General features: G+C 41.8%; 1 protein-coding gene and 1 long non-coding RNA gene across 2 annotated transcripts in view; one reads left to right on the top strand and one right to left on the bottom strand.

Annotated features, from left to right (window-relative positions):
• The first annotated feature begins 10,223 nt into the window (after positions 1–10,223).
• The window catches only part of LOC131513662 (uncharacterized), a 99,940-nt gene continuing 85,038 nt past the window's right edge, over positions 10,224–25,125 (top strand). Inside the window, exons 1-2 of the long non-coding RNA XR_009262701.1 lie at positions 10,224–10,669; positions 21,365–21,509. This is a non-coding gene — a long non-coding RNA (uncharacterized LOC131513662). The remainder of the gene's footprint in view (positions 10,670–21,364; positions 21,510–25,125) is intronic.
• SLC17A1 (solute carrier family 17 member 1) overlaps positions 13,013–25,125 on the bottom strand; it is a 34,905-nt gene continuing 22,792 nt past the window's right edge. Inside the window, exons 11-13 of the mRNA XM_058732791.1 lie at positions 23,064–23,154; positions 14,152–14,291; positions 13,013–13,538 (exon numbers count right to left, since the gene is read on the bottom strand). Of these exons, the coding sequence (XP_058588774.1) occupies positions 14,154–14,291; positions 23,064–23,154 (229 nt within the window). The 3' untranslated portion in view covers positions 13,013–13,538; positions 14,152–14,153. The remainder of the gene's footprint in view (positions 13,539–14,151; positions 14,292–23,063; positions 23,155–25,125) is intronic.

Below are 25,125 nucleotides of genomic sequence, written 5' to 3'. Positions count from 1 at the left end.
CTGGGGGCGCCGGGGAGCTTCAGGATGGGGCTGGTCTCCAGAGACACTAAGGCACCATGGAAGGCTAGAACTTTCAGCTCCAGCATCCTGCTTCTGGGGAGGGGAGAGGGCCTGGAGATCGAGTTATTCGTCAGCTGCCAATCATTTCATCAATCATGCCTGCGCAATAAACCCTCTATGGACACCTTAAACGACGGGGTTCCGAGAGCACCTGCCCTGGTGAGCGTCCGGAGGCCCTGGAGAAGTGGGGCGCCTGGCACGGGCACGGGAGCTCTGCGCCCCTGCCCGCGCTGCTCGCCCTCAGCAGCTTCTCCATTTAGCCGTTCCTGGGTTGTGTCCTGTCTAAGAAACCAGTAAGAGTAAGTGAGCTGTTTTCCCGAGTTCTGTGAATCATTCTAGCCAGTTTTCAAACCTGAGGAGGGGGTCACGGGAACCCACGACCTCGTAGCTCGGTCAAACAGAAGCGTGGGTACCGCGGGCACCCACTACCTTAACTGGTGTCTGAGGTGGGCTAATGCCACTGACTAATGCCTGGTCGTCAGGCCCCCAGGTGTGTTTCTGCATGTGAGCTGTGTATAAACACGCCCTAACCAGGCGCCCCCCCACCCACCCCGCCCAGTCCACATTTTATCCAAGCATTTTTCTCTCATCTACCTATCTGCATTTTTCTCTCATCTATCTATCCGCATTTTATCCAAGCGAGGGGAAATGCCAGGTGAGGACAGGTGTTTCACCAGAGGCTGAGTGCGAATATGACATCTCTCGCCAAAATGTCACTGCTTTCAGTAAACACAGTCCATTGGAAGGAAGAAGGGTATCCCTTAGTTCTCTTTTCTGGGATCTATATTTGGCCCGATTTATGGTAACTAACTCTGTAACAGGGTGTGTGACGTCACATCAAAGACTGGGGTAGGCGGCCATGTGTAACAGATGTAAAATTCCCAAGTGAAGGAGTAAGAGTACCTCACAGAGGTCGTTCAGGGTGTGATTAAACCCCAGTCGTGTGGGGAGGCGCCAAGATGGCAGAACAGCACGGAAGTTTTTTGTGTGTCTCGCGTCCATGAAATGCAGCCAGAGCAACACTAGACCATCCTGCACACCTAGAAAACCGATCTGAGGATTAACACAACAATCTGTACAACCTGAACCACAGAATTCAGCAGGTACACGGTGCGGAGAGGTGAACGTGGGGGGAGAGAAGCCACGGAGGGCAGGGAGCCGCTTTTGCATGCAGAGAGAGGACAGAGACGGGGGGGGGGGTAGAATACGGGAAAAGCCCCCCTCCCCAAAAGCAGCCGGAGAGAAGTGGAAAATTGGAAATGGCCGCAGGGACTACACTAAAAAGGGAGAAAGGAGAGGGTTTAAATTCCATTAAGACTGTAAACAAGGGGAGCGTGAAGGCTGCAACTCCGCAGCTCCATACCTGGCAGTGCTCTGGTGGGAAGGCTCTGTTCCCCAGGAACAGAGTGGGGTCCGTGAGGTTCTCGGGCCACGTGGGGAAAAGCGGTTCCACTGCTGGAAGGACATTTGGTAGAGACTGTTGAAGCCACCTGGTCCCAGCAGACCCGGAAGGCGGCCACGTTTGCTGGTGCTGACGCAAGGTCATTAAGGGTGAAGCCTGGTGCCAGATGTGTGTTGTGGTTTCCCATAATCCCTGAAACGCTGATGTTACACTACCTTGCGGACTTTTTCTGGGATGGGCTGGCACCTGGCCGCAGTCTCGGGGCACCGGCAACAGCAGGGTCCAGTGGGCGTTCCTGGGTGCAGCCAACGTTGGACCACTGCTCATTCGGCCATTGCTCGGTGAGACCCTCCCGCAGAGGGGTGGAGCGCGCCAAAGCCGCAGTCCTTCGGAAGTAAGGGGCCGGGGAAAACAGCCACATCTGAGACAAAACTCGGGAGAGAGGTGCTGCCCGGGGCCTGGTCACGGAGAGTGAAAAAGCGGGGAGTGGACGAGAGCTGAGGACAGAGGACGGGTGCGCGATTGCTGATCCGGGAGAACAGACAGGGTGGCTGGGCGGCGCCATTTTGACCGCCCCCGCGCATGCGCATACGCACAAGCACCTACCAGTGCCGCACCAATCCATCCCGGTAGGCTAGCAGCGCCATCTAGTGGAGAGTGGAGCAATTACACTGAGCCCTGCCCAACTGGGCCAACCTCGCTCTTCAAGAACACAAGTCTCACCGCCTACTTAGTTTATGGACTATAAAGCGCCTCATAGTTTGACTTTTAGAGAAACACAAAGTAATTTCAGTCGTATTTCAGTCTGTTAGCTGATCCATCTATTCAATTTTCTTTCTTTCTTTCTTTCTTTCTTCCTTTCTTTCTTTCTTTCATTCTTTCTTTTTTTCCCCTTTTTTCTCTCATCTATCAAGCCACTTTCAATACCCAGACCAAAACACACCTAGGATCTAGCGTCATTTATTAGATTTTGTGTGTGTGTGTGTGTGTTTAATTTTTTTATTTGAATATTTTTTAATTTTAATTTTTTTAATTTTAATTTTTTCTACCTCATTAATTCCTTTTCTCCCCTTCAAAATGACGAAACAAAGGAATTCACCCCCAAAGAAAGAGCAGGAAGAAACGACAGCCAGGGACTTAACCAATACAGATACAAGCAAGATGTCTGAACCAGAATTTAGAATCACTATAATAAGAATACTAGCTGGAGCCAAAAATAGATTAGAATCCCTTTCTGTGGAGATAAAAGAAGTCAAAGCTAGTCAGGATGAAATCAAAAATGCTATAACTGAGCTGCAATCACAGATTGAGGCAAGGATAGACAAGGCAGGACAGAGAATCAGCGATATACAGGACAAACTTATAGACAATAATGAAGCAGAAAAAAAGAGGGAGATTAGGGCAAAAGAGCACGAGTTAAGAATTAGAGAAATCAGTGACTCATTAAAAAGGCACAACAGCAGAATCACAGGGGTCCCAGAAGAGAAAGAGAGAGAAATAGAAATAGAAGGATTATGTGGGCAAATCATAGTGGAAAACTTTCCTAACTTGGGGAAAGACACAGACATCAAAATCCAGGAAGCACAGAGGAGCCCATTAGATTCAACAAAAACCGACCATCAACAAGGCGTATCATAGTCAAATTCACAAAATACTCGGGCAAGGAGAGAATCATGAAAGCAGCAAGGGAAAAAAAGTCCCTAACCTACAAGGGAGGACAGATCAGGTTTGCAGCAGACCTACCCACAGAAACTTGGCAGGCCAGAAAGGAGTGGCGGGATATATTCAGTGTGCTGAATCAGAAAACTATGCAGCCAAGAATTCTTTAGCCAGCAAGGCTGTCATTCAAAATAGAAGGAGAGATAAAAAGTTTCCCAGACAAACAAAAACTAAAGGAGTTTGTGGCCACTAAACCAGCCCAGCAAGATTTTTAAGGGGGACTTTCTGAGGGGAGAAATGATGAAAAAAAAATATATATATATATGTGTGAATATATATATATATATATTCATATATATGTATGTACATATATATTATATATATATATGAATATATATATATATATTCATACACACACACACACACCAAAAGCAACAAAAGATTACCAAGGACCAGAGAACACCACCAGAAACTCCAACTCTATAAGCATCATAATGGCAATAAATTCGTATCTTTCAGTACTCATTCTGAATGTCAATGGACTCAATGCTCCAATCAAAAGACATAGGGTAACAGAATGGATAAGAAAACAAGTTCGATCTATATGCTGTTTACAAGAGACCCATTTAGACCTAAAGACACCTTCAGATTGAAAATAAGGGGATGGAGAACCATCTATCATGCTAATGGTCAACAAAAGCAAGTCAGAGTAGCCATACTTATATCAGACAACCTAGACTTTAAAATAAAGATTGTATCAAGGGATAGAAGGGCATTATATCATAATCAAGGGGTCTACAGACTAAGAAGGCCTAACAATTGTAAACATTTATTTGCCAAATGCGGCAGCACCCAAATATATAAATCAATTAACCACAAACATAAAGAAACTCATCAATAGTAATATCATAATAGTAGGAGACTTCAACACCCCACTCACAGCAATGGACCGATCATCTAATCAAAAATCAATAAGGAAACAATGGCCTTGAATGACACACTGGACCGGACGGACTTAACAGATATATTCAGAACATTTCATCCCAAAGCAGCAGAATATACATTCTTCTCCAGGGCACATGGAACGTTCTCCAGAATAGATCATATACTGGGACACAAATCAGCCCTCAGCAAGACAAAAAGATTGAGATCATACCGTGTATATTTTCAGACCACAATGCTATGAAACTCAAAATCAACCACAAGAAAAAATTTCAAAAGGTAACAAATACTTAGTGACTAAAGAACATCCTACTAAAGAATGAATAGGCCAATGAAGAAGTTAAAGAGGAAATTAAAAAGTATATGGAAGCCAATGAAAATGATAACACCACAAACCCAAACCTCTGGGATGCAGCAAAGGTGGTCATAAGAGGAAAGTATATAGCAATCCAGGCCTTCCTAAAGAAGAAAGAAAGATCTCAGATACCCAACCTAACCTTACGCCTAAGGAGCTGGAAAAAGGACAGCAAATAAAACCCAAAACCAGCAGAAGACCGGAAACAATCAAGATCAGAGCAGAAATTGATGCTATCTAAAAACAACCACGACAAAAAAAACAGTAGAACAAATCAATGAAACCAGAAGCTGGTTCTTTGAAAGAATTAACAAAATTGATAAACCATTAGCCAGTTTGATCAAAAAGAAAAAGGAAAGGACCCAAATAATTAAAATCAAGAATCAAAGAGGAGAGATCACAACCAACACAGCAGAAATAAAAACACTAATAAGAGAATATTATGAGCAATTATATGCCAATAAAATGGGCAATCTGGAAGAAATGGACAAATTCCTAGAAACATATACACTACCAAAACTGAAACAGGAAGAAATAGAAAATTGGGACAGACCCATAACCAGTAAGGAAATCGAATTAATAATAAAAAATCTCCCAAAAAACAAGAGTCCAGGGCCAGCTGGCTTTTCAGGGTAATTCTATCAAACATTTAAGGAAGAGTTAACACCTATTCTCTTGAAGCTGTTCCAAAAAATAGAAATGGAAGGAAAACTTCCAAACTCTTTCTATGAAGCCAGCATTACCCTGATTCCAAATCCAGAGACCCCACTAAAAAGGAGAACTATAGACCAATTTCCCTGATAAACACGGATGTAAAAATCCTCAACAAGATATTAGCCAACCGGATCCAACGATACATTCAAAAAGTTATTCACCACCACCAAGTGGGATTTATTCCTGGGATGCAGGGCTGGTTCAATATCCAGAAAACAATTAACGTGATTCATCACATCAGTAAAAGAAAGGACAAGAACCACATGATCCTCTCAATAGATGCAGAGAAAGCATCTGACAAAATACAACATCCTTTCTTGATAAAAACCCTCAAGAAAGTAGGGACAGAAGGATCATACCTCGAGATCATAAAAGCCATATATAAACGACCCAACCCTAACATCATCCTCAATGGGGAAAAACTGAGAGCTTTCCCCCTAAGGTCAGGAACAAGACAGGGATGTCCACTCTCGCTGCTGTTATTCAACATAGTATTGGCAGTCTTAGCCTCAGCAATCAGACAACACAAAGAAATAAAAGGCATCCAAATTGGCCAGGAGGAGGTCAAACTTTCACTCTTCACAGATGACATGATACTCTATATGGAAAACCCAAAAGATGCCACCAAAAAACTGCTAGAATTGATTCATGAATTCAGCAAGGTTGCAGGATATAAAATCAATGCACAGAAATCGGCTGCATTCCTATACACCAACAATGAAGCCACAGAAAGAGAAATCAAGTAACCGATCCTATTTACAATTGCACCAAAAACCATAAAATACCTAGGAATAAATCTAATCAAAGAGGTGAAAAATCCATACACTGAAAACTATAGAAAGCTTATGAAAGAAATGGAAGAAGACACACAAAAAAATGGAAATAGATTCCATGCTCCTGGATAGGAAGAACAAATACTGTTAAAATGTCGATACTACCCAAAGCAATCTACATATTCACCGCAATCCCTATCAAAGTAACACCATCATTCTTCAAAGAGCTGGAACAAACAATCCTAAAATTTGTATGGAACCAGAAAAGACCCCGAATAGCCAAAGCGATCTTGAAAAAGAAAACCAAAGCAGGAGGCATCACAATCCCAGACTTCAAGCTCTACTACAAAGCTGTCCTCATCAAGACAGTATGGTACTGGCACAAGAATAGACACTCAGATCAATGGTACAGAATAGAGAACCCAGAAATGGACCCAAAAGTGTATGGCCAACTAATCTTTGACAAAGCAGGAAAGAATATCCAATGGAATAAAGACAGTCTCTTCAGCAAGTGGTGCTGGGAAAACTGGACGGCAACATGCAGAAAAATGAACCTGGACCACTTTCTTACACCAGACACAAAAACAAACTCAAAATGGAGGAAAGACCTCAATGGAAGACAGGAAGCCATCAAAATCCTCGAGGAGAAAGCAGGCAAAAAACTCTTTGATCTTGGCCACAGCAACTTCTTAGTCAACAACGTCTCCGGAGGCAAGGGAAACAAAAGCAAAAATGAACAAATGGGATGACATCAAACCAAAAAGCTTTTGCACAGTGAGGGAAACCACCAACTTTTGTTGGAAAAGGCAACCTCCTGAATAGAAATATTCATAAATGATGTACTGATAAGAAATTAACACCGAAAATACATAAAGAATGCCTACAATTCATTAAAAAAAAAAAAAAAACTAACGATTCAAACTAAAAAATAGGCGGGGGGGGGGGGGGGTGTGTGTGTGTGCCTGGGTGGCTAAGTCAGTGGAGCGGCCGACTTCGACTCAGGTCATGATCTCACGGGTGTGTGAGTTCGAGCCCTGCATCGGGCTCTGTGCTGACAGCTCAGAGCCTGGAGTCTGCTTCCAATTCTGTGTCTCCTTCTCTCTCTGCGCCCCTCAACCCTGCCCCCGCTCACACTCTGTCTCTCTCTCAAAAATAAACATTAAAAAATTTTTTTTTCAAGTAGGCAGAGGACCTGAATAGACATTTCTCCAAAGCAGACATCCAGATGGCCAACTGACACATGAAAAAACGCTCATCATCACTATCATCAGGGACATTCGAGTCAAAACTGCAATGAGGTATATCACTCACACCTGTCAGAATGGCTCTTATCCAAAAGCTAAGAGATAACAAGCACTGGCAAGAATGTGGATGGAAAAAAAGAAAACCTCTCATGCACTGTGGGTGGGAATATAAATGGGTGCAGTCACTACGGAGACTAGTACAGAGATCCCTCAAAAAATTAAAAATAGAACTATCACAGAATTCAGCAATTCCACATCGAGGTATTTATCTGAAGAAAATGAAGACACTAATTCAAAAGGACACATGCACACCTATGTTCGTCACAGCATTATTTCCAATAAACAACATACGGAAGCTACCTAAATGTCCGTCGATAGATGAATGAAAAGAGAAGACGCACCGTATTTATCCAACAGAATATTACTCAGCTGTAAAAAAAGAATGAAATCTTGTCATTTGCAGCCACACGGATGGAGCCCGACGCTAAATGGGATAAGTCAGAGCAAGACAAATACCGTAAGGTTGCACTTCTTTGCGAATAAAACACAAAACAAAACAACCAACAAAACAGAAGCAGGTTCACAGATACAGAGGACAAACAGGATGGTTGCCAGAGGGAACGGGAGTGAAGAGATGGACCAAACAAGTAAACGAAACTAAGAGATCCGCTCTTCCAGTTAAATAAGACACACGGATGTAACATAGGACAACCAGGAATATGGTCAGTGATCACTGTAACAACTTTGTATGGTGCCGGGTGGTAAATACAAATACTACGGTGACCACTTTGTAATGTGCATAAATACTGAATCACTCCGGGTTTTTTTGGAGCCCCTCTTTTATACCTAAAACTGATACAACATTGTATGTCAATTATTCTTCAGTTAAAAAATGAAATAGGGGCGCCTGGGTGGCTCAGTCGGTTGAACGTCCGACTTCAGCTCAGGTCACTCCATGGGTTCGAGCCCCACGTCGGGCTCTGTGCTGACAGCTTGGAGCCTGGAGCCTGCTTCGGATTCCGTGTCTCCCCCTCTCTCTCTCTCTGCCCCTCCCCTCCTCATACTCTCTGTCTCTCAAAAATTAACAGAAATAAAATAAAACATTTAAAAATTTTTTAACAGTTAAATAAAAATAAGCAAACAACTTATTACAGTAAAACTAGAGTTTATGCATTTAAAGTCATAAAGAATAACGGAATACTAACAAGAGGGGAGAAAAAAGAGAAAAGATATCAAAAGGGAGGAAGGAAAAATATCATTTGCAAATGATACGATTATCTACCTAGAAACCAGAGAATCAACTTACAAACCATCCTAGCAAGGTATCTCGGCCACAGTTACGCTTCTCAGTTTAAAAAAATGAATCTATTCAAACAATATCTCCCCTATATCCCAGCCCAAACTTGTAAGAAAATATAAGAAGTAAAAATCCCCTTCAGGAAATATAAGTTAAATTTGATAAGAAATGCATAGGAAATACGTAAAGCAAACTGTAGCACTGGGCTGAAGAAAAAGTGAACCTTCCTTTGGCATTGGCGGGTGGGAGGGGGTAGGGGGGTAGGGGGGTAGGGGGGTAGGGGGCGGGGGGGTGGGGAGTAGTCTTACTACCTTCTCTTAAGGGAGATCATGCTATTACAGCCATCTTAATTTCTCCCAAATAGATTTAGTGCAATCTCATGCAATTAGATTGCAATTTGGTGCAACTTAAGTACTGCGGTTCAGTCTTTATTAAAATGGCCCAATGATTATAAACTTTCCTGGAATTAAAAGCAGCCGAGGCTACATATTATCATCCTCAAAAATAAAAATGGTAACAGTTGTTTGATCAGCCTGATAGTTACATCTATTAAAAATTTAGACCAACCACTATATTAATAACAGGTCCTTGTAACAATAGATATTAAACTATGTATTAAGCCCAGAAACACATATAAACATATCGAAGTTTATTTTACCAAAAGTTGGTATTTTAAATCAGAAGAAACAAATGTGAAGTATCCCCCCCCCAAAAAAATGTTGGCAGAACTCAAATCACTTGGAAAACAAGTCTGAATCCCGACTTAAGCTGCGCGATAAACATCGGTGCATGAAGTAAAGACAATAAAGAAACAATGAACTTTTAGGAAGGAAACGTCTATGCTGTATGCGGTCGGTTTCTCTCTTTCTCTCCTTTCCCCTCCGTGTGAGCTCGATGATGGCAAGGTCAAAGACTGCCCTAACTGGTTGAGACAGCCCATTTGTAAAGCCTGCAAGGACCTCAGAGTAACGCACAGTCGTGACGAATCACAGTATCGCATTCTTGAAACTAATATAACCTGTATGTTAACTGCACTGGAATTAAAATTAAAAAATAACAAAAATGAATGAAAACTAAAACTAACACAAAAAGCTCTCAGGAGATTGACGTCTGCTGATGGTCGGTCTTGGTATCCTGGTGAGAGTGTCAGAGGGGGACAGGCCGGTGCAGTGACCGCCCACAGGTGCACCGGCTAGGGGAAACTTTTCTGTCACCCATGTGGCTTCACTCTGACATTCTTCATTCTGCAGGGCCATACGCGTCCACTTGTCTTTACACACCCAAACACATTCACCTAAAGCCACCCGTTCAATAAAACCCCTTTATATCAACAAAACAGAACATACAACAAGTTTACAGATTTTAGGACCACATAATTATGGCATCTAATTTACAAAGCCTCTAAGCCAAGTTTTCTATTGTTGCACAAACCACTGACTGGCCTTACTGGTTAGGCTCACTGGAAGTCCTGATGGCATTATATACAGTTCTGTGTGGTCTTTACTGATTTCCCGCCCCACCTCACCCTCAAACAAAGGCAACTACAACCAACGTACAAAAAGACAAAAAACTAGGGAACTACCTCATGCCAGAACCATCAAGGGCTGTTTGCTAAATTAGTGACCAGGAGGACCCAAAGAATAGGTGACATTGGAGTCAACTCACAGCTCCCTGCCAGACACCTGGGCTCCGCTCCTTCCTCGGAAAGGGCAGGAGAGGAAACCGCCTCCGCCCAGGGCGCCGGATCCTTCCAGCAGCAGGAAGTGGGCGGAGCAAGTGCACCCGGGAACCGGAGGCGATCTTGCAATTCCTGGGGCCAGGCCCTCGGTGCGCCAAGGCTCCGCGCCCGAGGGGAGACGCGTGACCGTGACTGCCCTCTGACATCTTCCCCCAGCTGCTTCGCTCGAGATGGAAAATTGACATGGACCAACTTTGCAACAATGTGTCAGTGTGACTGAGCCGAGCAAATACTGCGGATTCTGCAGACCAGCTGAGCGCTGCCTCGTGGCCCAGGGCCCCGAGGATGCAGGGTGTTGAAGAAGCCTTGCTTCCTCCTCCCAGAGCCGCAAAACTGAGAGCAGGGCCAAAGAGGACGCTTCTGGGACCCCGCCACCGGTGCTGGGGTCCCCGCGCTGGCTGTCACCTGGCCTTGGGTGTGCAAGGTGGATTTGAAGCTCCCAGCCCTCCGGCACCCGCCCAGCGGAAGCTGCAGAGGCCGAAGAGGTAAACAGGTTCCACCTCTGCTGTGTTTGGGGAGTGACACCCTCAGGCAGGCGCCGTCCGTCCGGGCAGGAGAAAAGTTACTAGAAAAGTCCGAGGGGTGAGATATTTTGGAGGGGAAAAGAAGGCAGCAAAAGCGAGGATTGCCTGCTAGTGAAAAATGGACACTTTTTCCGAGAAGGTTTAATCAGAGCGTGTAAGCACAATCAGCATTTGAAATATTCCCTGTACCTTCGGAATTATTAGCGGGGGCAAGGAAGCAAGAGGAGGAGGAGGAGGACAGAGATAAGGGGGACATGGTTTTAGGGGAGTATAAAACACAGTATAAAATACAAACATGAAGTGTATTTGTCATGATAACAAAGGCTGTTGGGTTAAACTCACCCCTACGAAGGAGACAGTGCTCAGCATGGGGAAAGTATTTGTAAGAAACACAGATTAAGTGAAATGGCTCAGAAAGGTAGAAACCAAAGGCGAGGGCACTGCATTCCAGAGAATCTGAAGCAAGCACACACACAAGAAATGTGAGAGGGCAGTCATTTTAGACAGTTTTAGAAAAACAAAGTTAGCCTTTCCAGGGGGGACACACTTACCGAATCTTTTTTGATATTGTAATATGACATCAGGATATTCAATAAAAACTGCTTGGAGGGGAGCCTGGGTGGCTTAGTCGGTTAAGCGTCTGACTCTTGACCTCAGCTCAGGTCATGATGTGAGGATTTGTGAGTTCGAGCCCGGTGTTGGGCTCTGTGCACTGACAGCCCGGAGCCTGGTTGGGATCCTCTCTCTCTCTCTCTTCCTGTCCCTTTCTCTATCTCTCTCAAAATAAGTAAACATTAAAAAAATTTTTTTAAACTGCTTGGACATAAATGGAAATTAAAAGAGATAATAATGGAAAACTTCAATATACCTTGTAGATTTTAATAGGTCAACTATGTAGAAACAAGTAAGATTTTTGGGTCTGGATATGATTACTGCCATAGCTATGCCCAGCTCCATATCTTGGAAATAGAGGATAAACCTTTGCTAATACCTATGGAGTATTTCCCAGCTTTCTTATGTGCTTATTCATAAGGACAACCTCAGTAGTTTCTCTATTAAAATATTTGTATGAGCTCCCATGTTTTTAGCTTCTGGTTGTGTTTCATTCACTTACACAAAATTAACTAACGAAGACATGTTTAATTCCAGATCCAGAGTTTTGCCATTTCTAATCAGCAACCTTGCATATACATGCATCTTGATGAATTTTTGTGATGCGCCGTTATGGGAACTCTTACCACCGGCAATACTGAGTCAATTGAATTTTTTTTAATGTTTGTTTATTTTTGAGAGAGAGAGAGACAGAGCATGAGCAGGGGAGGGGCAGAGAGGGAGGGAGTCACAGAATCCGAAGCGGGCTCCAGGCTGCGAGCTGTCAGCACAGAGCCCGACTTAGAGCTCGAACCCATAGACCGCGAGACCATGACTGGAGGTGAAGTCGGATGCTTAACCCACTGAGCCACCCAGGCGCCCCTATTGAATTTTTGATTGGTACCTACTAAATTTCCCTCCAACCATCATTTGGACCATTTCTTTCAATAAATTCCCTAACCAGTTATTATTATCGCTTAACGGGAAGAAATTTATTTCTGTATTAATTGATCAGGAAAGTTCCAGGGTGTGTTAACTGTTTCTGTAGCTTCCCAGTCAACCCACTTTGATTTTCAAGGTAAGCAATCATGTCATTTACACATAACGTGAATTTCACCCTTTCCCAGGGTTGATTCCTTTATTTTGCTCTGGACTCCTTCCCCTTAAGTGAAAACCTCACTGCTTATTGCACAGACGAAATGCCAACCCACGTACTGACCCGCCACGTGGCTGCCCATAAATCCCACCTTCTCTGGGCTACTTCGGATTAACTCTAGGTTACGTCCAAGGCCCACGCCTGCGGTATGCTTGGGTTTCATCCTCTCTGGGTGACTCAAATACTCTCATTCTGTGTGTGCGCCTCTCTCCCACGGTGAAACCGCATGACTGAATAATGCCATCAGCTTAGGTATTCCTACTGCACCTAAGTCTAAGACAGACAAACAATCCACGTTCCCCCACAGGGACTGTGTCATTTATCTGCTCCCTTTTACAGTGCTGTTTGTTCTTGCTGTCTCCATTTCCTCCGCTCACATTCCCTCCTTCCTCACCCCCACTCCCCCTTCTCTCCCTCCGTCCCCCTCCCTGTCCCCTTCCTTCCTTCCTTCCTTCCTTCCTTCCTTCCTCCCTCCCTCCCTCCCTCCCTCCCTCCCTCCCTTCCTTCCTTCCTTCCTTCCAAAACACAGGTAGAGAAAACTGCCTGAAACAAACATGTAATTCCGTGAACGCTCTTTTAATCACCACTGTGGACATAAAAGTAGAATATTGCCAGAACCTCATAAGTTTTCCATGTGGTCTGTCCTAATCACATCTTCCTCCCCTTAAAAGTAGTAACTATCCTGACATTTAGAACAATGTCTTCTCTGCGTGTCTTTACGGATTGGCCACCCTCCACCCTGATAGTGTTGCCAGTTTTTAAAAATGTAATGCTTTTAAAGTCACTTTTGACCTAGACGCTCCCCCTCCTGTCCCCTTTCTTTTTCTTTGTAATTTGTCTGTTAAAAAATCTATTAAGGCCTTTGACTGTAAAATTCCCACAGTTTAGATTTGCTGACGATGTCCTTAGGATTTTGATCCGCGCATTCTGCACTCTCTAGTCTCTGTCTTTCTTGCAAAACAGCAGCTGCTATCTACAGGCTTGACTGTACTCAGCTGATGTTCTTAGTAAGACCCTGGTGACGTGTGTTCTTGGGTCAGGATGTACACGGTGTGTCTGTATCTCTCTTTGTGATGTTAACCGCTGTCGGGGCAAAAACAAAACAAAAAAACAGATCCCTTTATTCACTAGAGTTTGTTCAGTAAAGATATCCTACATATACCAATGCTTATTTATGCATTAGGGGAAATAGTTCTATAAAGACACACGTCTACTCTTTACTTACCTCTGACAGAGTTTAAAGAAGAAAGGCACAGTATCAGATTCTCTTTTGAACTTGAATGTGCCCTTAGTCTCCATCATTCATTCTAGTCAGGGTCACCTTTAAGGTACCTCTTGCCAATTCCAGACCTTATGTAATTTGACCTCTGGGTAACATTTCCCTCCCGGGGTGATACGACATTCTCCAGCTGCGCTCCCTGCTGGACCCGGGGCCCTGCCCAGTCCCCCCTTGGAAGCCTCCCCTTCTCTTCCTCACCCTTAAGGTTAGACAGTTCCAGCCCCACTGGTTCCCCAGAATCTCAGAGCGACCTCTTCTGGGCTGCGTGCTGTCCCCACCTGAACATGGCCCTCTTCTTCCCCCAAACCCAAACTTGTACCCCGCCCAGCACCCCAGTCTGCTCAGGGGGTACCCTCAACCCTGCCCTCTCCTGCACCCCCACTTTCAAAATCGGACCTCAAGCCGATCACTTCTTACCTTCAGAGGCGTGTTTGTTCTGGTCTGTCTTTATCCCAGTCCTGAATTTCTGCTTTCCCAAATACGAGACAGAAAAGTAGGCTTGTCACATTAACGCCTGCCGTCAGGAAGAAGATTTTAAACCAGCCAGATTCCGGATTCTGAGGATTTTAGTGCAAAGTAATTATAAATTAGTGGGCTTGAGGTGCTTTTTAACACTTCCAATATCATATTAAAATCAGTACAGGTTCAGCACAAATCACTTTACAGACATGGAAAAACACACTCATAAGGAGCAAAAAAAATTTGTCAGTTCACTCTACAAAGATAATGACCATTTATCTTTCTCCTTTTTTGATTTTTGTCTATGTGCATATAATTTTTCATATATCAAAATGGCATTATGATGTACATAGTGCCCAAGCCAAGAATGCATATGTTTTTATTTAGAAATATGAACGCGTTTTAAAAAAAAGAAATATGAACGTTTGCATATCAAGAAATATTCGACCTTTACTGACTTATTAGTAATCCAGAGTTTAGATTTATAAAATGTGTAAAACATCCCTTATTTCCTTATATTTAAGTGGTTTTTCACTTTTTGCTGCTACAAATTGGAGCACTTTTGAACAAAATTTATCAAATACCTTTTCCTTATTCCTAACTCATTTTCTCTTTGAGCCTCTAATGTGATCAGTTTCATTAATAGATCTTATAATATTCAGCCACTTTAACTTTCATAGAAAATGGCTTACTTAATCATGGTGTCATAGGCATATATTTTAATATGCTGATGGACTCTATGCACAGGTAATTTATTTCATTTTTGCATCTATATTCAAAGATGGCATTGAATTTTAATTATGTTTGAGATCTGTTTTACCATTTTGCCTTTTAACTTTTGTATCAGCTTAAAATTAAATTTTATGTAGTTGAATGTATAATGCATCGTGATTGGGTTTAAATGTCTGGTGTCATGCTTTCGAAGGATGTCCAACCAGAAATTTATATAATTACTAAGTCCTATTTTACATTAGTATCTTTATTGTTCTTTCCTTCCTTTACATCTTTCATCATCTAGAATAAATTTTGGGGTCAGGTGTGAGAACAGAGTATAATTGTATTTTTCTACAAGGGGGTTTGCCACTATGTATTTTTTGTTTTTTTAAAATAAGTCCATGCCCTCGGTTTGAAATGAAACTTCATCATCCAGAATGTATTTTTTTCGCAACTTGACCAAATCATCATCGGTTTTATTTAAAATATAATTTAGAAAATATATATAATATATATACATAATATATATTATTATATATATTATATATATATTATGTATATATATTATATATATTATATATTATGTATATATTGTTTGTGTATATATATATATATATATATATATATAAAATTTAGGAGTAGACCTTGAGAAACTAAAAAAACATGTTTCCAGACTAGACATTAAATATATTTAATTATACTGATCTCTCTAATTTAAACATGCCACGCTTGGCAGGTCATTGGCAAAGTCAAGAAAAGGAGCGAGACCTGCCCAGAAATTCAATGACAAATAATACAGTTTGCAGTGATTTGAAGTTAATACAATTCATTGTGATTTGGAATTGAAGTCCAGCATGGAAACTTGACTGTGCCTCTTTCTTCGTGTATTTTCACTGATACTGCTTCTAGGTGTGCAGTTTTCTTCATAGGGGACTTTGCACAAATTTCATTTTTCCCCCATAGGTATTTTGTGTATGGGTTGATAAACTGCTCTTTAGATTTTTCCGCAGTATGTGAACTGACTTTGATTCTTTCTCCCCAGGGGGACACTCTGTTCTCTGTACATCATGTTATTTTGTTCTTCTGCATTTACATTGTATATACCTGTAACTTACTTTTCTTGAGCAACTGGGTTTGCTAGCATTTCGCTGCAGGATAAGAGAGCAAACACGCGTTTGTTTTTCCTGATTTCAAAGGGTGCGCGGGTAATGAGACTAAGAGCTGTTATGGGTTGAGTATATGAGCGTCTGAATGAGACTAAGAGCTGTTACGGGTTGAGTATCCGAGCGTCTGACACTTCCATGCATGATCGGATTCAGTAAACCCGTAAAAACCCATGACGTTTCTATGTCATTTTGGCCATTTATAGCTGGAGACACCAAGAATTAGAGGGAAAATGTTTCTGGGTCACGTAGCTTAGAAGTAGCTATTCTGAATAAGATAGTTTTGCCAGAGAAATACACACTCTAAACAGCTAAGAGGCTGACCCTCAATTGTTTCCACTATTATTGCCTAAAAGAAAACTTTTTTCCTGATAATAGAGCAATGCCATCTTTCTTTGGTTAATGTTTGCTTCATTCTTTTTTTATGCCATCCTTACAACTTTCAATATTTCTATCTATTCTAGGCAGGTATCTTATATATAAATGGCCTAAGAATGGATTGAGTTTTTAATCCAGTCTTAAAACCTTTGTCCTTTAACCACAGAAGTTAGTGCGTCTATATTTATTGTGACCACTGGCATATTTGCATTTATTGCTACAATTTCTGTGTTTTCAATCTTTCCTATATATTAACCATATTCTTACTCATCTCCCCCCCACACACATATCATTTCTTCTTTCAAATCGAGGGGGTTCTGCCTTTTTTTTTTTTCCGCATCGCATTTTTCTCCTCTACCCTGGTTTGAAAGTTTCACATTCTGCCTATTTTTAATGGTTACCCATATAGCAAAAAAAAATTGTAATATTAATCCCTATATTTTAAAAAATCAGAAGGACCAGGAGGAAGGGAAACAGGGAGTTGTTCAGTGAGGAAAAAGTTTCAGTCATGCAAGATAACAAAGTTCTAAAGATCTATTGTACGACAATGTACACATACTTAACAATACTCTTAATATTGTAACGTACACTTAAAAATTAAGAGGACAAATTTATGTCTTTTACTACAATAAATTTTTTTTAAAAAAAGTCAGAGAAGAATCCTATAGCCTCTGAATAAAAACTGATTCATGAAAAAAAATTAGCTCTTTAGTTTCTCATCAGTGTCTCCCAGATTATTTTTTCTTATACTCTAGCTCTGTCTTGTTTTTCCTTATAACTGTACATGTTGTGTTATTAACAGTATTTTATAAAGTCAGTGTTTTTAAAAATTATGTTTATGTTACTTTCCTTTTGAAAGAGAGAGAGGGAGAAAATGAGTGGGGGAGGGGCAGAGAGAGAGAGGGAGACACAGAATCCGAAGCAGACTCCAGGCTCTGAGCTGTCAGCACGGAGCCTGATGCAGGGCTCGAACCCACAACGGTGAGATCATGACCTGAGCTGAAGTCGGACAGTTAACCGATTGAGCCACCTAGGTGCCCTTGTAAAGTCAGTATTTTAAAAAAATTTCTCCATTACCGTCTTGCATATTTTGGGGTGTATTCTAATTCCAAAACAATTCCTTTTGTTAGTAGTGTGAATGATGCCATATATATATAAAATGCCCACTAGGTAACATTTCCGGTATTTATAAACGCTGCTATTTAAGTATGTTGATTTCGTTTTGAGCAAACTTCCTGAACTCCATTCTTACTTTCTTCCATTTTCTATTTTTTATTGCTCGTGTTGGTTTTCTGAAGCCTTATTTTATTCTTTCTGATTCTTAAATCTGTATTTTTCTTTCCTTTTAAAACAGTGTCTAGAAATTCCAGTCCAGTGTTAAAAAGTTGATAAGGAATGTAGGTATGAGCATCCTTTTCTCATTTCTCACCTTCAGGAGTATGCATCTTATTTTTTATTCAACTTTTTAATTTCCTTATTGTTTCTTTTATAAACTGTCAGCTGCCATCATGTACAAAGCTTTGTGAGGTTACGTTACTGATGAAACATCATCACTTAACATCATCTAATGCAAATAATTGCTTTTACCACCTTTTCCAAATGCAAATACCTGCTTTGAAACACTTTCAGTTCTTCTTTTTTTTTTTTTTGGGGGGGGGGAATGAAATGTCTAGCTTTATATTTTTTTTGGAATTTTTTTTTAAATTTAAATTCCAGCAGTTAACATACAGTGCTATATTCCTTTCAGGAGTACGATACAGTGATTCAACATATCCATACGTTACCTGGTGAGAAGTCACCCCCACCCCGTGACCATCCGTGAGTTCTCCATAGTTGAGAATCTGTTTCTTGGTTTGCCTCTTTCCCTCTCTTTTTTCCCCTTTGCTCATTTGTTTTATTTCTTAAATTCCACATGTGAGTGAAGTCATATGGGATTTGTCTTTCTTTGACTGATTTCACATCGCGTAATACTCTCTATCTCTGTCCACATCAGAAATGCATCTTAAATTTCTTCATCCGGTAAAAATAATCTATAGTATTTTGGTGTAAAAAATTTCCACATTGGGGCGCCTGGGTGGCTCAGTCGGTTGAGCGTCCGACTTCGGCTTAGGTCAAGATCTTGCAGTTTGCGAGTTCGAGCCCCACGTCGGGCTCTGTGCTGACAGCTCAAAACCTGAAGCCTGCTTCGGATTCTGTGTCTCCCTCTCTCTCTGTCCCTTTCCTGCTCATGCTCTGTCTCTCTCTGTCTCTCAAAAATGAATAAACATTAAAAAAAAAAAAGTTGAAAAAAATTTCCACATTAAAGAAGTTCCTTTCTTATTTTACTAATCGGATGCAAAAAAAAAAAACCTCGTACGAATTTTGGAATTTTATGTGCCAATTGAGATAATCATAGAAGTTTTTTTTTTTCTACGTTGATCTAATGCGATGAATTACACTGGTAAATACACTTACATTAAACTATCTTTGCTTTACTGAAATAAAATCCACTTGGTCATGAGGTATTGTTTTTTAGTATACTCTTAGCTTTGGTTGACTAATAATTTCTTTAGGACTTTTGCATCTCTGTTCATGAGTTAAATAGGCCTAAATATTTCTTCCGTTGCTATCATCTGGTTCTGGAATCAAAATTATACAAGACTTATAAGTGCTTTCAGAATTCTTTTTCTTAATTTCCGGCATCAGTAGTTGACAATAGGAATAAACTATCCAATATTAGGTAGCACACAGCTGGTAAGCCACCTCGGCCTGAGTTCAGGTTCAAGATGTTTGAACACTACTTCAGGTTTTCCATTTTGATTGGTCCATCCATGGTCTTTATCTTTCGTGAGCCAATTTGGGTAAATTATATATTTTTAGAAATGATTTTGTTCATCCAGGTTTCCCCACTTTTCAGCCTGGGGTTGTTCTGAATATTCTTGGCTTTTAATCTACATTGTCCCTGAAAACATTTCCCTTTTCTCATTGGGAAATGAGTATTTTATTTGAATCTTGTCTCTTGTATCCTGCTCCAGAAAGTTTATCGGATTAATCTTTTCACGTTACCAATTTTAAGTTTTATATATCTTCTCTACGGTTTTATTAACTGTAGAATTTACTTATTTGCCCCCTTATTAGTTTAGTCCTTATCTTTTGGGTTCGCTCTGTTGTTTTTCTCCCCCCCCCCCCCAAGTTCTGGAGTGGAATGCTCAGTTTATTTATTTTTGGTTGTTTTTCTGGTGTTTTCTTTTATAAATTAGGTGAAGTTGTAAATTACCCTTAATGGCCCATATACTTCCAAATGTACCAAGTTCACCGTCATTCAGTTTAAGTATTACTTGATTCTTTTTTTGATGTTCTCTTAAACCCAATAATTATTTACTGTTATGTTGTTCAGTTTTATAAACGTACGTGATCTTCTTAGAAATCCTGTCAGTATTGATTTTGGGTGTTATCGCACTTTGGTTTTCTATAGAATACTGGTCCTCTGGAATCTAATTTACCATCTTTTCTCAGTGGAAGAACTGAGTCAAATCACTGAGCTTGCCAATATAGGCGATTGACGATCTAAGACATTTCTTATTTTCGAAACATATGCGGCTTTTTCTACGTGTCTTTTCTCTTTCATTTCTGTCATAAATGAACTGTGATTGGAGGACACATTTTGTGTAATCACAGTCCTGTTTACAATTGCTAGGATTTACATCATGGCACAGTATGTGGTCAGATTTTGTTAACGTTCCGGGACACCTTGAAAGGAATGAGGATTCTGTGGTTGTTGAGTGGGGCATTACTCTGTACGTATCAGTTAGGCCAAGTGTGTCAATTGTGTTGCTCAACCAGAAAAATTATTGTTGCTGCAATAATTAACCTCCTGCTCTGCCCTTCTGGTCACCACAGATCTGATTGACTCACCTTACCCCACACAGAACACATTAATCAAGGCCGAGCACTCATTCGATCACTTCAGGACCCGATCAGAGGGCGTTCAAGTGCACAGCGAGAGGTAGCCCTCGGGATACCCGCCTCACCTCCATAAACCAGCTGCTGCTGTCTGTCTCCCAATCTGGCTTCCAGAAAGGAAGGATTTATGATGGCTGTTGGATGGCCGTGCTACCACAGGATACGGCACGATGGAGCTTCCGGCCTTTTAAGTTACCTTTACTAACAGAATTGGCCCAAATTACTCTCTCATTACTGGAATCAGAAGCCTCACCAATTCTCTTGTTATTGTTAGCTGCATGTAATCCGAAATTTTTTGTTTCATTTTTTATATTTTTGGTTACCAAAGGTTAGATTTGGTTCTTTGTCGGATGCTATGCTTCTTATTTATATTTTCGATCCTCTCTTTTGCTTCTTTAAATACATACATAGGGGCGCCTGGGTCAAGCGTCCGACTTCAGCTCAGGTCATGATCTCGCGGTTCGTGAGTTCGAGCCTCGAGTCGGGCTCTGTGCTGACAGCTCGGAGCCTGGAGCCTGCTTCGGGTTCTGTGCCTGCCTCTCTCTCTGCCCCTCCCCTGCTCGTGCTCTGTGTCTCTTTCTCTCTCTCTTTCGAAAATAAACATTTAAAAACATTTTTTAAATATATACATAGATTTCAAATACCTTTAAAGATATATTCCAAATTTTTTTTATTCTCTCACATGACCCCTTGTTTCTTCACATGTCTGGTGACTCTTGGTTGATTGTGAAATCACATTCCCTAAACTTCCCTGCACGAGAAAATCCTGGAGTATGAATTTAGGCTGAGTTTCTCCAGAGAAATTTCACTAGTTTCTACCAGGCATCTGTGGCCTCCTCGAAATTTCAATTCTTGGCTTATGGTACTTGAAACCAGTCGAGTTTGAATCTGGGCCCCCAAACCTTGTGAAAATTGGTGTATTGATTCAGGTATTCAGAAGGTCTTTATTCTGTTTTTCCTTTCCCTCCGAGCAGGGGCTGAGACAGACCAGTTCCCCCACTGGACGGAGACAGCTTTGGCTGTCTCTGGAGCCACGTTTCCTCTGAGCCTTCGGAAACCAGCAGAGAAGTCAGCTCACCTGACAAGCTTTTGGAGGTGCACTCAGCATGTCTGAGCGAGGTAAACCCAAAAACAGACCGAGTGGGCTCTGTGCTGGGGCGGGGGGCAGCCTGGGCTCCTGGAGCTCTGCCTTTCCACGGGGGCCACCTCTGTCATCAGGGAGTTTCCACGCGTATAGTGATTTCTCCTGCCTTCCCGATACCTTACGTACGTGGAGCGTGACGGTGGAGGGCTCCCCTCTTTGGGAAATCTGGCCATGGCAGACGCAGACCATCTCTCCTTGGCGCAGGTCATCAGGACCACGTAGAGGAATTGCCTGGATCCTGCTACACCACAGCTCATGGGCTTTCCCCCAAAGACACCAAGTTTGTATATGACCTTCACGGGGCTAGCGGTGTGAAGGGGCAGTCCTTTGTGATTACAGTTTTATGCCGGCATGTCTGTCCCGACTTTTTTTTTTTTTTTTTTTTTGAGTGATTTTGGGATGTTATCTCTTGTTCCTGGTTTGTCCATCACAGCTGAAGAGGAAGGTCACCCAGGGCGGCCCGTGGCTTCAGCGGGCGTTTATGTCCTAGGATCAAGCTCTTCCTTCGTGTTCGATCTCTGAAAATTTCTCTTGCGTCTTTTTCAAGATCAGCTCGGCACGTAGAATGATTGTTTAAGCTTGATAGGGCATTTTAGTGTTCTTAAGAGAAGGGTTTCGGGGCGCCTGGGTGGCGCAGTCGGTTAAGCGTCCGACTTCAGCCAGGTCACGATCTCGCGGTCCGTGAGTTCGAGCCCCGCATCAGGCTCTGGGCTGATGGCTCGGAGCCTGGAGCCTGTTTCCGATTCTGTGTCTCCCTCTCTCTCTGCCCCTGCCCCGTTCATGCTTTGTCTCTCTCTGTCCCAAAAATAAATAAAAAACGTTGAAAAAAAAATTTAAAAAAAAAAAAAAAAAAAAAGAGAAGGGTTTCAAGTAACCCTGCCCACAACACTTGTAGAAACACAAGTCAGCCTTTCTAGAAGTGTTTCTTCTGGTCTTTCATTCTAATTTGCTCCTGATTTTCAGTTCCTTTTCTAGCAAAACTGTATCTTGTTACTTATATCACCATTCACCCAGCCAAATTCCTGTTTTGATCAGGCCACACACCCATTATTAAAAATCACAGAGATCCTGGGCACGTGGCTGGCTTAGTCGGTTAAGAGTCAGACTTTGGCTCAGCTCATGATCTCAAGGTCTTGTGGGTTTGAGCCCCGCATCCGGCTCTGCATTGAGAGCTCAGAGCCTGGAGCCGGCTTTGGATTCTGGGTCTCCCTCTCTCTCTGCCCCTCCCCACTTGTGTGTGCTCTCTCTCTCTCAAATATTTTTTTTTTTTTAAATCACAGAGGTCCAATTCTGTCCCCCTGACCAACGACGAAAATGTTCCCAGCACAACTAATTGACATCCAGTGAGAAAGAAATTGTATTATCTGTAGGTTTGGAGGGATGCCTGATCTCACCAGGTTTGATGTGACAGAATATCTCATTACTCACCTCTGGCAGATGTCACCTCTACAATTGTTTGTATATACATTACCTTCTTTCTGTACAATTAATATGAGAAAGGTAACCGCCCATGTCTGAATGCTCCTTACCTCATTCAGGATCATTCCACACAGAATGGAAGAAATTAGTCCTCCTATCATTCCAATTACATTTGTAACTCCCTTAAGAAATCCGTAATAACTGTGCAAAAAAGAACGACAAAACACAGATGTAAAGTCGTATAAACACTACAGGAAAAGCCAGCCTAATGAAATGAGGTTTAAGAGAGCTAACTGTTTATTTCTTGAATTTTTCATTCCTCCTCCTCAAATTCCATTAAAATGTCAAAAAAGTATGCCGATATAATTAACTTTCTTGTTACAGCACAAAGTCAGAAAAGTTGGCTTTTTAAGAGATTGAGAAAATGAGACCATAGTAGAGTGACAGCCAGCAGGATTAGGAAATCTGTAAATACAGTTGAGAAATTCGGAAAGTGATGTTTATTGGTAATAGAAACCGGTTTAGGGTTAATACAGAATGGAAGGACTCTATTCACCTGGCCTGTTGCCACAGTCCCAGATCCTGGCCCCAGCGACTGCTCCAGTCCTCAGACAAGGAGGGCAGAAGCTAGTTTCCAAACAACAGTGCTTGGCCAGTCCTGGGTACCCAGACCCAGCTCTGCAGCAAGTAAACTACAAACTCAGGGAAGCCACAGAGAATGATCAATACACTAGGGCTCAAATCCATCAAGCCACAGAGCACAAGGAAGTGCCTTTCAGAGAGCGGAATCAGTGTCTTTCCGAGAAATGAGTTCTCTCCAGGATGGGGAGTCTTTGCCTTTCCTGCCTAACAGCTTTCACCATTAGAGGTTCTGTGTGTTCTTCCTTTTTCTGAGAGTGAGGGTTTTCTGTTTGTTTTGTTCTGTCCATTTGATTTTGTGTCCCTGGGTCTATTTTATTCCTCCTCTGCCTTCACATGTGGGAGGCTGTGTGTAGTTGGTCTCTTAGTTTCTGTGTCTTAAGAGAGGCATCACCTAGGGACCCAGAGTCCCTGCAGGCAGCTGTAGGCAGTCACTGGGTGCAAATTTGATTTGCTTTTTCGGGGGAGCTAGAGGGTGTGTCCTAATGTGTAAAGAAGAACATTTATGATCGTGAGCAGCCACAGGTGCAGATCGGGGCAGAGACCTCCAACTGTCCCCGGAAGGTAGAGTTCCCTTTTTCATTTTAGCGGTAGGACCCCTAAGGTCTTTGTGGGAATTGGGCCACTGATGACTTTTGTGGGCCTTTGTCACATTTGCCTTCATGAGCCCCTCTCCCCATAATGATATTAAAAATTATATTTTATGACTGTGTGTGTGTGTGTGTGTGTGTGTTGAAGAACTTTTCAGTGTCATCTAATTGTCAGATTTACTGACATGAAGTTGTCCATAATATTATTTCCTTTTTATATGCTGTGACTTACCATAATGCACACTTTGATGTTACTCATTTGACCGTTTTTCTCTTTATTTTTCTTAATCAGCTTCGTTATTTTACTAATTTTATTAATTCCCAAAGAACCAACCTGTGACATTGTCGATTTTATGTTACGACTTTTTCCTCCTAATCTTCATAATTTGGGGGGAGGGTTAAATTTGCTCCTTTTTTCCTGGCTACTTGAGATCAAAACATGATTATTGATTTGAAGACTTAACTGTCTTTCGATGTATATGTTTAAAGCTATACATGTCTCTCTGGGCATGATTTTAAAACCATCCCACATACTTTGAAATGTCCTATTTCATTATAATTTAGTGAAAGTATTTTCTAATTCCAACTGTGATTTCTTCTTTAAGACATTAATTTGAAAGCAATAGGTTATGTGTCATTTACTTTTGATGGCAACCTTAATTCACTGTGATCTAAGAATATACAGTAAAACCTTGGTATGTGAGCATAATTCATTCCGGAAACATCCTTGTAATCGAAAGCACGTGTATATCAGAGTGAATTTCAAGAACCGTTCGCTCAGTTGTGATCAGGTGACATTTGGCCTCACGTACAACTCGTATTGCAAGACGTCGCTCGTTTATCAAGTTAAAATTTATTAGAAACGTTTGCTTGTCCTGCAGAACACTCACAGGACAAGTTACTCGCAGTCCAAGGTGTTACTCTTCTGAATGATTTCAATCGT

The sequence above is a fragment of the Neofelis nebulosa genome, chromosome 6 (genome assembly GCF_028018385.1).
Source record: "Neofelis nebulosa isolate mNeoNeb1 chromosome 6, mNeoNeb1.pri, whole genome shotgun sequence".
Classification (NCBI taxonomy): Eukaryota; Metazoa; Chordata; class Mammalia; order Carnivora; family Felidae; genus Neofelis; species Neofelis nebulosa.
This window is presented reverse-complemented; position numbering and strand designations above follow the sequence as displayed.